The following is an 18,047-nucleotide window of genomic DNA, read 5'->3' on the forward strand; positions in this document are numbered from 1 at the left end:
GAAGACACATTGTGCAAATAACAAAACAATCCTAGGAACATGAGGCATAGAGTGCTTGAAAGTGAGTCTATAGGTTGTGGAATCAGTTCAGTGTTGGGGATGAGTGAAGTTATCCACACTGGTTCAACAGCCTTATTGAACATCATCGATCAACGACTTCCAAGGTCAACTCTTAGCCGTTCCTCTTCTGTGGGAAAATAGGCCAATTCCATCTTTCGACCATACATTCCAGCAGAGAGCAGGCCCTTCCGTTCACTGATGACTGAAGTCATCCTTGAGTGTGGTGGTACAAGCTTTTGTATCTTTTGGCCGACAGGAGAGGGGAGGGGGGGGTAGAGAGAGAATGATGAGGGTGGGAGGGGTCATTGATCATGTCGGCTGCTTTCCCATGGCAGCATGAAGTGCAGAGAGAGTCCATGGAGGGGAGAGTGGATGTAGAAGTGATTAGGAAGTTAAGTAACACACATCAAAGTTCCTGGTGAACGCAGCAGGCCAGGCAGCATCTCTAGGAAGAGGTACAGTCGACGTTTCAGGCCGAGACCCTTCGTCAGGATTAACTGAAAGAAGAGCTAGTAAGAGATTTAAAAGTGGGAGGGGGAGGGGGAGATACGAAATGATAGAAGACAGGAGGGGGAGGGATGGAGCCAAGAGCTGGACAGGTGATTGGCAAAAGGGATACGAGAGGATCATGGGACAGGAGGCCCAGGGAGAAAGAAAGGGGGAGGGGGGAAGCCCAGGGATGGGCAAGGGGTATAGTGAGAGGGACAGAGGGAGAAAAAGGAGAGGGGGGGGAAGAGGAGGAATGAATGAATAAATAAATAAATAAATAATGGATGGGATACGAGGGGGAGGAGGGGCATTAACGGAAGTTAGAGAAGTCAACGTTCATCCCACCAGGTATTTAAAACTAGCTCTGGGTTAAAAATGGATTTTTGCTTTCTCTCTGACCCAAATGTTAACTGGTTTCTCTTTCCACAGATGCTGGTTGATTGACTTGAGTTTTGCCAGCATTTCTGACTTTGCTTCAGATTATACACAATCATGAAAGCTCACCAATGCTTCTACTTTCTGAGAAAGCTCGAGACCTGCACTATGCATATCTGTACTCACGTCCTTCTACAGGTGGGCAGTAAAGAACATCCTAACAAGCTGCATCGCCTGCATGGCACAGAAACTCCACTGCGGTGGACATGACAGCTCCACCATGGGTAGTCAGAACTGCCCAACGTGTCATCGGCACCCGCCTACCGCCTTCAAGGACATATATACAGAAAGGTGCCAGTAACATCATGAAGGATCCCACCCACCCTGTTCTTGGACTATCTGTCCCACTCCCACCGGGGGGAGGGGGAGGCATCCATACCAGGGCAGTCAGACTCGTAAACAGTTACTTTCCCCAAGCAGTAAGGCTGATCAACACCTCCACTCACTAACGCACTCATCCACACCCTGGCCCACTGCTATTTTACTGTATCCAGTCAGTCACCTCATGTGCAGACACTCCAGTGCTAAGTGTCACTTTATGGACATACAATCAATCCATGTACATAAGCTGTTTATGTACTTATATTTATTTTGTTTCATTATTAGTATTGTGCTCATCTTATTGTGTTTTTTTTGTGCTGCATCAGATCTGGAGTGACAACTATTTCATTCTGCTTTACACTTGTGTACAGGAAGTGACATTAAACAATCTCGATCCTGACAGTCCCACATCGGCAGTTTTACTTCTTTCGCATCTTTTTTTAAAGCTTGTCTCTGGTGCTTACCTTGTAATATCCTGTCTTGGCATAAACCTGGTACTGGCCTTCATTCGAGAGGAAAGAACCGAAGTTTGAGCCTCGCTGGCAGGGAAAGAGAATCTCTATCAGTTACTACAATTTCTCAAAAGGATCTCACCCAAGAGATTATATTCAAAGGGGAAACTATTGGACTGAAAATTCACGGGGCACAATGGAATGACTGAATGCAAAAGAAACTGGAAAGTCTCTCTCCCTCTACACCGTCCCATCACACACTCCCGTGGTCAGACACAGAGTGAAGCTCCCTCTACACCGTCCCATCACACACTCCCATGGTCAGACACAGAGTGAAGCTCCCTCTACACCGTCCCATCACACACTCCCGGGGTCAGACACAGAGTGAAACTTCCTCTACACTGTCCCATCACACACTCCCGGGGTCAGACACAGAGTGAAACTTCCTCTACACTGTCCCATCACACACTCCCGGGGTCAGACACAGAGTGAAGCTCCCTCTACACCGTCCCATCACACACTCCCGAGGTCAGATACAGAGTGAAGCTCCCTCTACACCGTCCCATCACACACTCCCGGGGTCAGACACAGAGTGAAGCTCCCTCTACACCGTCCCATGACACACGCCCGGGGTCAGACACAGAGTGAAACTCTCTACACTGTCCTATCTCTCTCACACACACCACACGCACACACACTGATAGATACAGACACACACACACACACACCACACGCACGCACACTGATAGATACAGACACACACACACACACACGCACACACACACACGCACACACTCACACACACTGATAGATACAGACACACACACACACACACACACACACACACGCACACACACTGATAGATACAGACACACACACGCACACACTCATACACACCACACGCACGCACGGTTGTACTGAGCTCCTGACCAGTGAGAGGGTCAGCCTGCTGCCTGCACTTCGGAGGTTCTTCTCCAGGTTACTCAGTTGGATGTCCTCCCAACGGATGCGCCACAGCTCACTGGCCAGCTCCTTCTCCAGCCGAAACCTCCTGTGGGGAAGAAGGTAAACGTCAGGGTCTGCAACAGACTATCCAGGAATCTCAAAGGCTGATCATCTACCTCAGGACCTCCTGGCCCAGTCGCTGAAGAGCTACCATTGAATCTACACCTACTGGCCTACAGGATGATGGCTACCAAATCCCAATGGGAAGAATGAAAAATGATTGAAGCAATTGAGCGAACAGATTCTTTTTTTCAAAAAAAATCCCATAATCTCCATCAGCACAGGTGGACTGAAAGGTTGTGTGCTTAGCCCCCGACCTATTCGTAGACTTACTAGTCACAGACTTACGATTCTGTGGCTAAGCACAGTTCCAGTGCCATATACAGGTTTGCTAACAACACCACTGTCACTGGCCGAATCTAGGTAGTGACGAGTCTGCACATCGGAGGGAGGATGAAAATCTGGCTGAATGGTGTCGTAACAACAATCTCTGACTCAGTGTCAGCAAGGCCGAGGGGCTGATTATTGACCTCAGGAGAAGGAATCCAGGGGTCCATGAGTCAGTCACCATTGGGGGATCCGAGGTGGAGAGGGTCAGCAACTTTAAGTTCCTCAGTGTTATCGTTCCTGGGCCCAGCACACGTGCAGCTACGGAGAAAGCACAGCAGTGCCCCTACTTCCTTAGAACTCCACAAAGATCCACTACGACGTCTAAGATTCACTTTGACAAACTTCTATAGCCGTGTGGTGGAGAGATTGCTGATTGGCTGCATCACTGCCTGGTATGGAAACACCAATGCCCTTGAACAGAAAATCCTACAAAAAGTCATGGATACAGCCCAGTCCATCACAGGTAAAGCCCCCCCACCCCCCACCAATGTGGAGAAAAGGAGGAATTCCATCTCTTGGAAGGTGAAGAACATTTGGAATTCTCTGCCCCTTTATATTCAAGGAAAGTGCTCAGATAACGGGGATAGTCAAGAATTAAAGGGGAACAGGGAGGAAAGTTAACCAACACCACAGTCAGATTGGTTATGGCATGACTGACTGGTGGGACAGGTACGAGGGGCTGCTTGGATACTCGTAACTCCAGACCCTCTGGAGTTGTGGAAGGGTGCTGAACAGGAGCAGTAAGTAGGCTGCTGTGGAGCAGAAACGCAGACATGGAACAGCAGGTACAAAAAGCACGGCTCTGCACTGAGAGTAGAGGGTGCATAGTTGTTTGTCAGTGAGAGATGAAGAGAGAAGACGCGAGTGGAGAGAGTTGGTAGACCGCCAGATGGCGTGGACTTGGAATGGGGTCGGGAGTTGATGCCAGAGGGGAAAATCGATGGGGAACGAACAGACGGGAAAACGACGAGCTCCAATGTTGGGCATTAGACTGTTATTTCGTGGTACTGATTTGTAACGGGGAGCTCTTCACGCAGCATCCACCCAAACACGATTTCTCAAGTCTGGCCGGGCTGGAGGCCGTCTTCCCCTAGATTAAGCTGCTAGCCGAACTGAGGGTTACATATAGAACTATGGGACATAGAACAGTACAGGCCCTTCAGCCCACAATATTGTGCTAACCTACTCTAAGATCAATCTAACCTCGGCCTGAAACGTTGACTGCGCCTCTTCCTATAGATGCTGCTTGGCCTGCTGCGTTCACCAGCAACTTTGATGTGTGTTCCTTCCCTTCCACATTGCTTTCCATTTACTTTCATCTACAGTCATGTCCAAAAGTCTTAGGCACATATATATAGCCAGGGTGACTAAGTGTTTTGCACAGTACTGTATTTGTCAACGTGGAGCAGAGACAGAGTTTGTAAACCTGGCAGGAGCAAAGGATATTGGGAATGGGCGGAACGCTGCGGGAGGGGTGTGGGACAGGTGGCAGAGGAGGGGTGCCCGGGTGAGGGGGTGGCGTGGATGCAGATTCACTCAACCCTGAGACACCAGGCAAGGTGACTTGATTCCAAACAATTGGTTTATTGATCGTTACAGAATGTCTCTCCAGTGCTTCCCTCTCCTTTCCCCTTTTCCCAACCAGAAATCCCCTCTCCCTGCCCCTTTCCCATTCTCAATCCACAATAGAGACCCATATCAGAATCAGAAAAGTACAAAGCAATACATAAAATCATTAGAGTACTATGAGAGGGTCTTAGGCATCCTTGCTCTATACCCAAGACCTTTGCACACTTTTATTTACATATTTATGCACATTTTATTCTATAGTCATCATCATAGTCATACTTTATTGATCCCGGGGGAAATTGGTTTTCGTTACAGTTGCACCATAAATAATAGTAATAAAACCATAAATAGTTAAATAGTAATATGTAAATTATGCCAGTAAATTATGAAATAAGTCCAGGACCAGCCTATTGGCTCAGGGTGTCTGACCCTCCAAGGGAGGAGTTGTAAAGTTTGATGGCCACAGGCAGGAATGACTTCCTATGACGCTCTGTGCTGCATCTCAGTGGAATGAGTCTCTGGCTGAATGTACTCCTGTGCCCAACCAGTACATTATGTAGTGGATGGGAGACATTGTCCAAGATGGCATGCAACTGTATCTGTACTTTAACCTCTAATGTTATTTTTTAATATGATTCTTTATTCTTTATCATTGTTAAATGTTGTTTTTTTTTGTTTCACGTCTCACCCTGACCAACACACCATAGCAGATTCCTAATACATGTCCTTGTATATGGGGAATAAAGTTGATCCTTTGTCCTACAGTGTGAGGACCAGAACTCCACTCCAATACTCCAGCTGAGATCTGACCAGGGTTTTACTACACTGGAGTACATTATCCCTACTTTTGTATTTAGTGCCACAACTAGTGAAGATCAATATCCTCAGTGCCTTCCTCACCACATTGCCTACCTGTGTTGCTATCTTCAAGGACTTGTGGACTTGTACACAAAGGTTTCTCTTTTCTTCCACATTCTCCAAGACCCAGCCATTCTGTGTCCTAACCTCATGGTAAACTCCATCTGCCGTTTTCAACCCACTTCATTGCGGTTAGCACAACTTTTTACAGCGACATTCCCTGCCGCTGTCTGCGAGGAGTTTGTACGTTCTCCCCGTGACCGTGTGGGTTTCCTCCGGTTGCTCCAGGTTCCTCCCACATTCCAAAGACGTACAGGTCAGGGTCAGTAAGTTGTGGGCTTGCTTTGCTGGTGCTGTAAGCATGGCGACACTAGTGGGCTGCCCCCAGCACATCCTTGGACTGTGTTGTTCATGTAAAATGATGTATTTCACCACATAAACAAGAAATTCTGCAGATGCTGGAAATCCAAAGCAACGCACACGAAATGCTGGAGGAACTCAGCAGGCCGGGCAGCATCGATGGAAATGAATAAACAGTTGATGTTTGGGACTGAGACCCTTCTTCAGGACTGAAAAGGAAGGGGGAAGATGCGAGAATAAAAACCTGGGGGAAGAGGAGGAGGACCGTATCCAACAGACGACCCCACCAGATTCACAGGTGAAGTGTTGCCTCATCTGGAAGGACTGTTCGGGGCCCTGATTGGAGTTGAGGGAAGAGGTGAATGGGCTGCTTGCAGGGTTAAGTGCCAGGAAGGAGATTAGTGGGGAGGGACAAATGGACAAGGGAATCACAGGGGGACTGATCCTTGCAGAAAGTGGAGGAGGTGGGGAGGTCATTGTATGTTTCTATATACATTTAACAAAGCTTATCTTTAAAAAGTACCAGCCTGTGCACCACCAAACTTAAGGACAGCTTCTATCCCACTGTTATCAGACTCTTGAACAGATCTTCCAAGATCAACTCCTGATCTCCCAGCCTAGCACGTTGAGGTCCTTGCACATTATTGTCTGTTTGCACTGCACGTCCTCTGTAACGCGAAGCTGGGTGGCAGTGTGAAATGTCAGGAGAATGTTATGAGAGTACAGGGTGACTTGGACAGGTTGGGTGAGTGGGCAGATGCATGGCAGACACAGTTTAATGTGGATAAATGTGAGGCTATCCACTTTGGTGGCAAGAACAGGAAGGCAAATTACTATCTGAATGGTGTCGAGTTAGGAAAAGGAGAAATACGAGATCTATGTGTCCTTGTTCATCAGTCACTGAAAGTAAGCATGCAGGTACAGCAGGCAGTGAAGAAAGCTAATTGCATGTTGGCCTTCATAACAAGGGGAGTTGAGTATAGGAGCAAAGAGGTCCTTCTGCAGTTGTACAGGGCCCTGGTGAGACCACACCTGCAGTGTTGTGTGCAGTTTTGGTCTCCAAATTTGAGGAAGGACATTCTTGTTATTGAGGGAGTGCAGCATAGGTTCACGAGGTTAATTCCTGGGATGGGGGGACTGTCATATGTTGAAAGATTGGAGCGAATGGGCTTGTATACACTGGAATTTAGAAGGCTGGGAGGGGATCTGATTGAAACATATAAGATTATTAAGGGATTGGACACGCTGGAGGCAGGAAGCATGTTCCCGCTGATGGGTGAGTCCAGAACCAGAGGCCACAGTTTAAGAATAAGGGGTAGGCCATTTAGAACGGAGTTGAGGAAAAACTTTTTCACCCAGAGAGTGGTGGATCTGTGGAATGCTCTGCCTCAGAAGGCAGTGGAGGCCAATTCTCTGGATGCTTTCAAGAAAGAGTTAGATAGTGCTCTTAAAGATAGTGGAGTCAAGGGATATGGGGAGAAGGCAGGAACAGGGTACTGATTGTGGATGATCAGCCATTATCACAGTGAATGGCAGTGCTGGCTCGAAGGGCCAAATGGCCTCATCCTGCACCTATTGTCTATTGTCTATTGTAACTGCAACACTACATTCTGTTCTCCTTTTCACTACCTCATACTGATGTGTGGATGGCAGGCAAACAAAAGCTTTTCACTGTACATCGGTACATGGGACAATTACAAAAACAACCCTCCAAGAGGACCACAATCTCATTATGGTTTAGAGGATTGCGTGTTTCAATGACCTGGAGATCCATGCTGGCTGGAGTCAGGGCTTCATGCTTTGGCTGTTGCTAGGGTCACCCATGCCAAACAGGTCAAAGGGTAGAGGCCAGACCAAGAGTGGTCCACTGGTCCTCCAGGTTCGGGGGTTCAGCTCAGGACTAACAACCCTGACTGGTCATACAAAACTGTTATGGAAACAGCAATGAAGTATTATTCTACATCTGGATGTGACAGTATTCCTGAGTCACCACCCGGGACTTGCATGGCTGACAGTGAAAACCGAGTGGAAGCTACTGATACGATGAAGGAAGCCCTGAACACCACCAGAGACAGGGAACCTTCACTGCTGCCCGAAACGCCAGCTGCATAACGGGCAGTAAATAAGTAAGATGAGTATTATCCCAAATGCAAGAGCTTCTGCAGATGCTGGAAATCTAGAGTAACACACACAAAATGCTGGAGGAACTTGGCAAGTGCAGAAGACCGAGAGACATACGCTTATCTCTCTGCGTTCTGCACAATTAACAACTCAACCTACCGTCTGCACAATCGACTTCATATTAAATGGCAGAGAAGTCTGGAGAGGGGTGAGCAGTCTGCTTTAGCTCTGATTCACATGCTCACCAGAACAGCCAAGAGCTAACATAGAGAGGCCCTCTGTTGGCCAGGGTTGAACCTGGATGTTGCATCAACACACAGGCCAGTGCAGTACAGTATGGAGAGCAAGCTGCTGCCCCTCTCTACATAGCGATGAATCCAAAGGGACGGCAGAGACTGGCAGAGTCGCCAGAGAGTGTTGAACTCAACCTAGGACTGCCTTAAGGACTCCAGCTCCGCATTTTTCCTTGGGGTTTACTCCCGAAGTCTTCCCCATGAGCAGGTATAGCTGTAAGGCAGTAGTCATAGTCATACTTTATTGATCCCGGGGGAAATTGGTTTTCATTACAGTTGCACCATAAATAATTAAATAGTAATAAAACCATAAATAGTTAAATAGTAATATGTAAATTATGCCAGGAAATAAATCCAGGACCAGCTGATTGGCTCGGGGTGTCTGACCCTCCAAGGGAGGAGTTGTAAAGTTTGATGGCCACAGGCAGGAATGACTTCCTATGAGGCTCTGTGTTGCATCTCGGTGGAATGAGTCTCTGGCTGAATGTACTCCTGTGCCCAACCAGTCCATTATGTAGTGGATGGGAGACATTGTCCAAGATGGCATGCAACTTGGACAGCATCCTCTTTTCAGACACCACCGTCAGAGAGTCCAGTTCCATCCCCATGACATCACTGGCCTTACGAATGAGAGATTTGAGATCAAAATTTTCCTTCTCCTAGATGAGCTGCCAGCCACGGCTGACAAGACTCATCTGCCCGGACTGGTTTTAAGATGGCAGTAACCCACCTTTGCCCCATCTGGGGCTGAGTAGCTAAGCCCCATGTAAAGGCCAGAGACTCTTCCTGAAAACTCCTCTAAACCTGGTTACCTGTAGGCCAGAATCGAGCTGCTTGTAATGATGAGAAGAATCAGAATGACGATGATGGATAGGACTTCAAGCATCGAGAATGCTCTTCCTAAGGAGAAAAGAAACAAGAATTAGCCAAGGGTTGGCACAGTAGCACTAAGCTATTAGAGTGCCAGCGACCCAGGTTCAATTCCCACCACTGTCTGTAAGGAGTTTGTTTGTTCTCCCCGTGACTACGTGGGTTTCCTCCCGGTGCTCTGGTTTCCTCTCAATTCCAAATACGCATGGGTTAGTAGGTTAATTGGTCACATGGGTGTGATTGAGCAGGTCAGAGAGCATCTAGTGAGGGAAATGGACGATTAATGTTTTGGATTGAGATCGTTCAACTATGTTGACTGTGCATTTCCCTCCATTGATGGTGCCGGTCCACTTGCGTTATTCCAGCAGATGTGCGGGTGGGTGGGAATGGAATGCAAGACAAATCTCAAGATTGTGTATGGTATACATACTTTGATAATAAATGTACTTTGAACTTTGAACTTGGCAAGTAGCTGTTGGCTCTAGAGAGGAGGTTGGAATATGCAGTAACAGGGAGACTATCCACTCTCCAGGCTGGATAGCAAATCCAAGTCAGGGGATGAAGGGGGAGGGGACTGGGGGGTGGCTGGGTGTTCGAAGCCTTCACCAACTCCAAAGGTCAGTGAGTTCAGACCTTTCTGACAGGCAGGATTTTCATTGTCGAAGCCGCAGTGAGGAACGTCCTCAGGCACCACGTTCCCAGGCCAGTGAATCTCCAACCCGGAGACGGGCAGGATCCTCTTCACGGTCCCGTTGTAGTGCTCTACCACCTGGAGAAAGAGGGAGAGGGAGGGAGAAGGAAAGAGAATTGGAGGGGGGGAGAGGAGGGATGAGGGAGGAGAAAGGATGAATGAGGGGGTAGGGGAGATGTGAGGGTGAAGGGGAGGAGGTGGGGAATAGGAAAGGGGAGAGTGGAGGGGGAGGGGGGAGGGGGAGGAGAGGGGAGGAGGGGGGAGGGGGAGGAGATGAGGAGGAGGGGGAGGGGGGAGGAGGGGGGAGGAGAGGGGGGAGGGGGGAGGAGGGGGGAGGAGAGGGGGAGGAGGGGGAGGAGGGGGGAGGAGGGGGGAGGGGGGAGGGGGAGGAGAGGGGGAGGAGAGGGGGAGGAGGGGGGGAGGAGGGGGGAGGGGGAGGAGGGGGAGGAGGGGGAGGAGGGGGAGGAGGGGGAGGAAGGGGAAGGAGGGGGAGAGAATTGAGGCAGAGGTTATTATTTTCCTTTTATTCGTTGAGCCATTGAATTCAAGAATCAAGAAGTTATGTTGCAGCTTGATAAACCTTGGGTAAATTGGTAAAGTGTGGGCACGTGGCCAAATGGTTAAGGCATTCGACTAACGATCTGAAGGTCATGAGTTCGAGCCCCAGCCGAGGGAGCATGTTCCGTGAGCAAGGCACTTAACCACACATTGCTCTGCGACGACACTGGTGCCAAGCTGTATGGGTCCTAATGCCCTTCCCTTGGACAACATCGATGTCGTGGAGAGGGGAGACTTGCAGCATGGGCAACTGCTGGTCTTCCATACAACCTTGCCCAGGCCTGCGCCCTGGAGAGTGAAGACTTTCCAGGCGCAGATCCATGGTCTCGCAAGACTAACAGATGCCTTTAAGTTGGTAAATTTATGACAGCTGCGGCAGGGTTTGAATTCCATTACTTCCTAAGAGGTGAAACCTAACAACATAAAATGGCAGTGATGTTGCACTTGCTGATGAGCTGATGCTTTTGAAAGGAAAATAACACTATGATTATGCCCGCAGCATCTGGCAGCTGTGTGACGTCTGTCTTGGAGGCAGATGTAAGAGGTCAGGCCACGGTGGTACTGGGCAAGCTACTGAAAACTTGTGCCGACTAATAGGCGGGAGCGTTCAAGGACACCGTCAATCTCTCACTGCTGTGCTTGAAGGTCCCCACCTGCTTCAGAAGGGCGACGATCATACTGGACCTCAAGAAGAGCAAGAAAGACTATATAGACTATTTTCTAAACGGGCAGAAAATTCAAAAATCAGAGGTGCAAAGGGACTTGGTGGGCTTTCTTGGCCACAGTGTCAAAATGATTAGACTAGGACAAGTTATTGGTAATAATTAGAAATATTTGTTCAAGGAGAAAAATGTCTACTCTGGGAGGCAGCAGTTGAGAGATCTTGACCTCCATGTGACGATGAAGACAGCAGCTCAGGTTCAAGGTTCCACTGGAAAAATCTCTTCCTCTGGACCCTGGCTTTTCACTGATCCAAGGACCGGGGAGATGAAACAGTGTCAAATACGCCCCCAGTGAGATGAAGGATATTGAGCGAAAAGGGAAAGAGATTTCCTGACCTGGAAAGTTCCAGAATCCGTGTCAGTCATGTCCCAGAGTGAGTAGTCATTCTCTCGATCCCCATTTTCATCCATCTTCAGAAATCCTGTCACTCCTGCAGATAAGGACACAGCAGATGGGTCTTGGAATACTCCACGTGGGTGTCTCTCAGGGAGATATATAACATTAACTAGAGTTTCTGTCCCCAGCTCTCAGGGTGAGACCTATACACTGACTAGTGTCTCTCAGTCCCCCTCTCTCAGGGTGAGATCTATACACTGAATAGTGTCTCTCAGTCCCCCTCCCTCAGGATGAGATCTATACACTGACTAGTGCGTCTCAGTCCCCCTCCCTCAGGATGAGATCTATACACTGACTAGTGTCTCTCAGTCCCCCTCCCTCAGGATGAGATCTATATACTGACTAGTGTCTCTCAGTCCCCCTCCCTCAGGATGAGATCTATACACTGACTAGTGTCTCTCAGTCCCCCTCTCCCAGAGCGAGATCTATACATGGACTAGTCTCTGTCGATCTCCCTCTCTCAGGGTGAGATCTGAACACTGACTGATGTCTCTCAGTCCCTGTCTTTCAGAGGATATCCACACACCTAAGAGTGCCTCTCAGTCCCTCTCTCAGGGTGAGGTATGTATTCTGACTGGTGTCTCTCAGTCCCACTCTTTCCCATGGAGGGATCTGTACACTGACTAGTGTGTCTTAGTCCCTGTCAGGGTGAAATCTGTACTCTGGGTAATGTTCCTCTGTTCCTCTCTCTCAGGTGGAAATTTGTACACTGACCAGTGTCTCTCAGCCCCTCACTGTAGGGGAGATCTATACACTATCTATCTAGGGGAGATCTCCCCCTGAGGTGTCCCTCTGTCCATCTCCCTCAGGGAGACAGCTGAACTCTGACTTGTGTCTCTCAGTCCCTCTCTCTCTCAGGGTCAGATCTATACTCTGACAAGTGTCTCTCAGTCCCTCACTCTCAGGGAATACCTGTACACCGACCAGTGTCTCTCAGTCGCTCTCTGTCGGTGTGAGTAACTGTCATTGAGAGGGATATCTGTACACTGACCAGTATCCCTCAGTTCCTCTCTGTGTGAGTGACCTCTGACATTCAAGGGGATATCTGTACACTGACTGGTCTCTCAGTGTGAGTGACATCTGTCACTCAGGGTGAGATCTGTACACTGATATCAGCTCCTCTCACTCTGGAAGGGATGGGAAAGCTGGGAGATGGAGTTTCTGCCGAACTCTGCTTACCTCGGAAGGTTCGATTCCACATCTGCTTAGTGATTGCTAGGGCATCCCTGGTCGTGCCTCCTCGTGCCAGCGTCTCGTTGAGAGCGTGGGCATACAACATGATGCCATCGTAGAACGAGCCCGCAATGTAATTCATCTGGAATGTGGCGGGAGAGGCTCTGGTGAGGCCAAGGTACCTTTACAAATTTCCAACCGTGGCTTTGTTTGGGATTAGTTGGGGATAACGGAATATCCTGGAAGTGAGGGGTGGGGGAGAGGGAGTGTGCGGAATTATGCTATAAAAATCTCCAATTTAATATGAAGCAAACGGATTTGTCGACAGAACTTGAAAGAATCCACCGGGCAATACCACTCCCACAGTGTCACTCCATCAGCACTGGCTGCCAGTCCAGCACTCGCCCACTACCCCTCCCACAGTGTGACTGTCCCTCTACTCCCCTCCCACAGTGTGACTGTCCCTCTACTCCCCTCCCACAGTGTGACTGTGCCTCTACTCCCCTCCCTCAGTACAGACCCTCCCAAAGTGCAAAGCTCCCTCAGTACCACCCTCACTGAATGATGCTCCCTCAGTACCACCCCCACAATGTGACTCTCCCTCAGTACCACCCCCACAATGCGACTCTCCCTCAGTACCACCCCCACAATGCGACTCTCCCTCAGTACTGTGCCTCAATACTGTGACTCTCCACAGTGTGGAGCTCCCTCATTACTATGCGAGTCCAGCCTGGATGATGTTTGAGAGTTGGGCTCCGATGACCAGTGTGGTGTCAGAGTTCTGCTGGACCACAGGTGTTAAAGGTGAGCATGGGGGCGATTAGTGCCTCTGCCCAGGTGCCCACCCGTGGGGGTGATCAATGCCCCTGTCCAAGTGTCTGAGGGGGTGAATGGTGTCTTTGTCCAGGTGCCCGTGGGGGTGAATGGTGTCTCTGTCCAGGTGCCCTTTGATCAGTGCCATTGTCCATGTGTTGGTGGGGGTGAATGGTGCCTCTGTCCGGACCCATTCTAACTCACCAGTGTATCCTCAATGGTGAAGTTGAAGAACTGTGCAGCGTAGTGTTTCAGGTCCTGTACGAATTGCCCGTACTCAGGGTTTTCTGGTTCCCTGTACGTTATAATCATCACAGCCTGGCGACAGAGAGAACAGAGGTGTCACCCTGTCCCTGACCCGGTACACAGAGGTGTCACTTTATTCCTGTCCTGTCACACAGAGTTGTCACCCTGTCCCTGTGTCATCACACGGAGGTGACACTCTGTCCCTGTCCTCTAACCTTGACCCTGTCTCATCACACAGAGCTGTCACCCTGTGCATTTCCCATCACAGAGAGCTGTCACCTTGTCCCTGTCCAATCACACTGAGGTGTCACCCTGTTCCGTCACAGAGAGTTGACACCCTGTCCCTGTCCTGTCACGCAGAGTTGTCACCCTGTCCCATTCCCCTCACACAGAGGTGACACTCTGTCCCTGTCCTCTAACCTTGACCCTGTCTCATCACACAGAGCTGTCACCCTGTGCATTTCCCATCACACAGAGCTGTCACCTTGTCCCTGTCCAATCACACTGAGGTGTCACCCTGTTCCGTCACAGAGAGTTGTCACCCTGTCCCATTCCCCTCACACAGAGGTGACACTCTGTCCCTGTCCTCTAACCTTGACCCTGTCTCATCACACAGAGCTGTCACCCTGTGCATTTCCCATCACACAGAGCTGTCACCTTGTCCCTGTCCAATCACACTGAGGTGTCACCCTGTTCCGTCACAGAGAGTTGTCACCCTGTCCCTGTCCTGTCACACAGAGTTGTCACCCTGTCCCTGTGTCATCACACAGAGGTGTCACCCTGTCCCGTCACATAGAGTTGTCACCCAGTCCATTTCTCATCACACAGAGGTGTCACATCCTCTTTATACCAGCCATCTCCCCTCCTCACTCCCAGCCCTGATGAGAGTCTCAGCCCGAAACGTTAACAATTGCTCTCACTCTCGTGGATGCTGGTTGTCTTGCTGGATTAGAAAACATAACAGTAGAGCACAGTACAGGCCCTTCAGCCACAGTGTTGGGCCAACCGTTTAACCTAATTGAAAATCAATCTTACTCTTCCCTCCCTCTTAGCCCTCCATTTTTCTTTCATCCATATACCTCACCGAGAATCTCTTAACTGTCCTCTTCCACCGCCCCTAACAGCATATTCAAAGTGCCTATCGTTCAGTATAATAAAATCTACCTCTGACACTCCTCGGTATTCTCCTCTCAACACCTGAAAGTTTTGCCCCCTTGTATTAGCCATTTCCACCCTGGGGAATAGTCTCTGTCTGTCCACCCGATCTACACCTCTTACCATCTTGTACACGTTTATCAAGTCATCTCACGTCCTCCTTCTTTCCAAAGGGAAAAGCCCCAGCTTGCTCAATGTTCCCTCATTAGATACACTCTCTAATCCAGGTAGCATCCTGGTAAATCTCCTACGCACCCTCTCTAAAGCTTCCACACCCTTCCTATAATGAGGCGACAGAACTGAACACAGAGCTCCAGGTGTGGTCTAATTGGAGCTGCAACATTATCCTGTGGCTCTTGATCTCAATCCCCTGACTAATGAAACCCAACACACTGTATGCCTCTCGTCAACTTGTGCTACAGCTTTGAGAGATGTATGGATGTGTACCTCAAGATGCTTCTATTCCTCCACACTGTTAAGAATCCCTGTATTCTGCCTTCAAGTTCAAACTTCCCCCTGAAGTTAGTAACCAGCCCCTGGTCTTACTGACATTGAGCAAGAGGTTGTTGTCGTTGACATTGAGTAAGAGGCACCACTCAGCCAATCTCCCTCCTACTTCCTGATTCATCACCACCTTTGATCCAGCCACTCTCTGAAAATCACCTTCCATTTAACCACTTTCTCAGTAAAAATCCCACCCCAAGCATCCCCCTATACTCTCCTCCGCTCACCTTAAAATTATCCCCTTTGTATTAGCCATTGCCACTCTGGTGGGGTGGGGGAGGGTGGAGAACTGTTGCTGTCCACTCGATCTTTGCTTCTTATCATCTTATACACCTCTACCAAGTCACCTGTCATCCACCTCTGCAAAGAAAAAAGCCCCAGCTCACTCAATCTGTCCTCATAAGACAAGAAGCGTCCTGATAAATCTCTTCTGCACCCTCTCTAAAGCTTGTACATCCTTCCGAATGAGGCAACCAGAACTGAACACAATGCTCCTAGTGTGGTCTAACCAGAACAGCCACAACATTACCTCAAGGCTCTTGATCTCAATCCCCCAACTAATGAAAGCCAACACATCACAGACATTGTTAACCACCCATCAACTTGTGCAGCAACTTTGAGGGATCCATGGACGTGAACCCCAAGATCCCTGTGCTCCTCCACACTGCCGTTAACACGCATTCATTTATATTGACTAACATTCGCATTTGAACTTTCAATGTGAATCACTTCACACTTTTCCAGGTTGAACTCCATCTGCCACTTTTCAGCCCAGCTCTGCATCCTGTCAATGTCCTGTTGTAACCTACAACAACCCTCCACCCTATCCACAACTCCATCCACCTTTCTGTCACCTGCAACCAACCCCTCCACTTCCTCACCCAAGTCATTTCTAGAAAACACAAAGAGCAGGGGTCTCAGAATAGATCCTTGCAGAACACAACTGGTCACTGGCCACCAGGGAGTATATACTCCAACTACAACCAGCTTCTGCTTTCGAGGGGCAAGCTAATTCTCAGAACTTGCCTTGTCATTGCCTTGCACATTATTTGTCTGCCTGCAATGCACTTTCTCTGTAAACAAAACATTATTCTGCATTCTGTTGTTACTTTTCCCTCTGTAATGCATAACGTACTTATATTTCAGAATGATCTATCTGCATGGTGTGCAAAACAAAGATTTTCTTTGTACAGCAACACACATAAAAGTTGCTGGTGAACGCAGCAGGCCAGGCAGCATCTCTAGGAAGAGGTACAGTCGACGTTTCGGGCCGAGACCCTTCGTCAGGACTAACTGAAAGAGGAGCTGGTAAGAGATTTGAAAGTGGGAGGGGGGAGGGGGAGATCCAAAATGATAGGAGAAGACAGGAGGGGGAGGGATGGAGCCAAGACCTGGACAGGTGATTGGCAAAAGGGATACGAGAGGATCATGGGACGGGAGGTCTACGGAGAAAGAAAAGGGGGAGGGGGAAAAAAACAGAGGAAGGGCAAGGGGTATAGTGAGAGGGACAGAGGGAGGAAAAGGAGAGAGAGAAAAAGAATATATATAAATAATAAATAATGGATGGGGTATGAAGGGGACGTGGGGCATTAACGGAAGTTAGAGAAGTCAATGTTCATGCCATCAGGTTGGAGGCTACCCAGACGGAATATAAGGTGTTGTTCCTCCAACCTGAGTGTGGCTTCATCTTTACAGTAGAGGAGGCCGTGGATAGACATGTCAGAATGGGAATGGGACGTGGAATTAAAATGTGTGGCCACTGGGAGATCCTGCTTTCTCTGGCGGACAGAGCGTAGGTGTTCAGCGAAATGGTCTCCCAGTCTGTGTCGGGTCTCACCAATATACAGAAGGCCACATTGGGAGCACCGGACGCAGTATATCACCCCAGCCAGCTCACAGGTGAAGTGTCGCCTCACCTGGAAGGACTGTCTGGGGCCCTGAATGGTGGTAAGGGAGGAAGTGTAAGGGCATGTGTAGCACTTGTTCTGCTTCCAAGGATAAGTGCCAGGAGGGAGATCAGTGGGGAGGGATGGGGGGGACGAATGGACAAGGGAGTCACATAGGGAGCGATCCCTGCGGAAAGCGGGGGGGGGCGGGGGGAGGGAAAGATGTGCTTAGTGGTGGGATCCCATTGGAGGTGGCGGAAGTTACGGAGAATAATATGTTGGACCCGGAGGCTGGTGGGGTGGTAGGTGAGGACAAGGGGAACCCTATTCCTAGTGGGGTGGCGGGAGGATGGAGTGAGGGCAGATGTGCGTGAAATGGGGGAGATGTGTTTGAGAGCAGAATTGATGGTGGAGGAAGGGAAGCCCCTTTCTTTAAAAAAGGAAGGTATCTCCTTTGTCCTGGAATGAAAAGCCTCATCCTGACAGCAGATGTGGAGACGGAGGAATTGCGAGAAGGGGATAGCATTTTTGCAAGAGACAGGGTGTGAACAAGAATAGTCCAGATAGCTGTGAGAGTCCGTAGGCTTATAGTAGACATCAGTAGATAATCTGTCTCCAGAGATAGAGACAGAAAGATCTAGAAAGGGGAGGGAGGTGTTGGAAATGGACCAGGTAAACT

The 18,047-nt window shown here is 49.2% G+C and overlaps 1 protein-coding gene across 1 annotated transcript in view; it reads right to left on the bottom strand.

Annotated features, from left to right (window-relative positions):
- Window positions 1–18,047, bottom strand: part of LOC134343037 (atrial natriuretic peptide receptor 1-like) — a 115,614-nt gene that overhangs the window by 72,523 nt on the left and 25,044 nt on the right. The window contains exons 3-9 of the mRNA XM_063041862.1: window positions 13,782–13,895; window positions 12,771–12,906; window positions 11,531–11,625; window positions 9,857–9,992; window positions 9,166–9,253; window positions 2,688–2,808; window positions 1,770–1,844 (exon numbers count right to left, since the gene is read on the bottom strand). Coding sequence (XP_062897932.1) covers window positions 1,770–1,844; window positions 2,688–2,808; window positions 9,166–9,253; window positions 9,857–9,992; window positions 11,531–11,625; window positions 12,771–12,906; window positions 13,782–13,895 — 765 coding nt within the window. The remainder of the gene's footprint in view (window positions 1–1,769; window positions 1,845–2,687; window positions 2,809–9,165; window positions 9,254–9,856; window positions 9,993–11,530; window positions 11,626–12,770; window positions 12,907–13,781; window positions 13,896–18,047) is intronic.

This window comes from Mobula hypostoma, chromosome 2 (assembly GCF_963921235.1).
Source record: "Mobula hypostoma chromosome 2, sMobHyp1.1, whole genome shotgun sequence".
NCBI classification, from domain to species: domain Eukaryota; kingdom Metazoa; phylum Chordata; class Chondrichthyes; order Myliobatiformes; family Myliobatidae; genus Mobula; species Mobula hypostoma.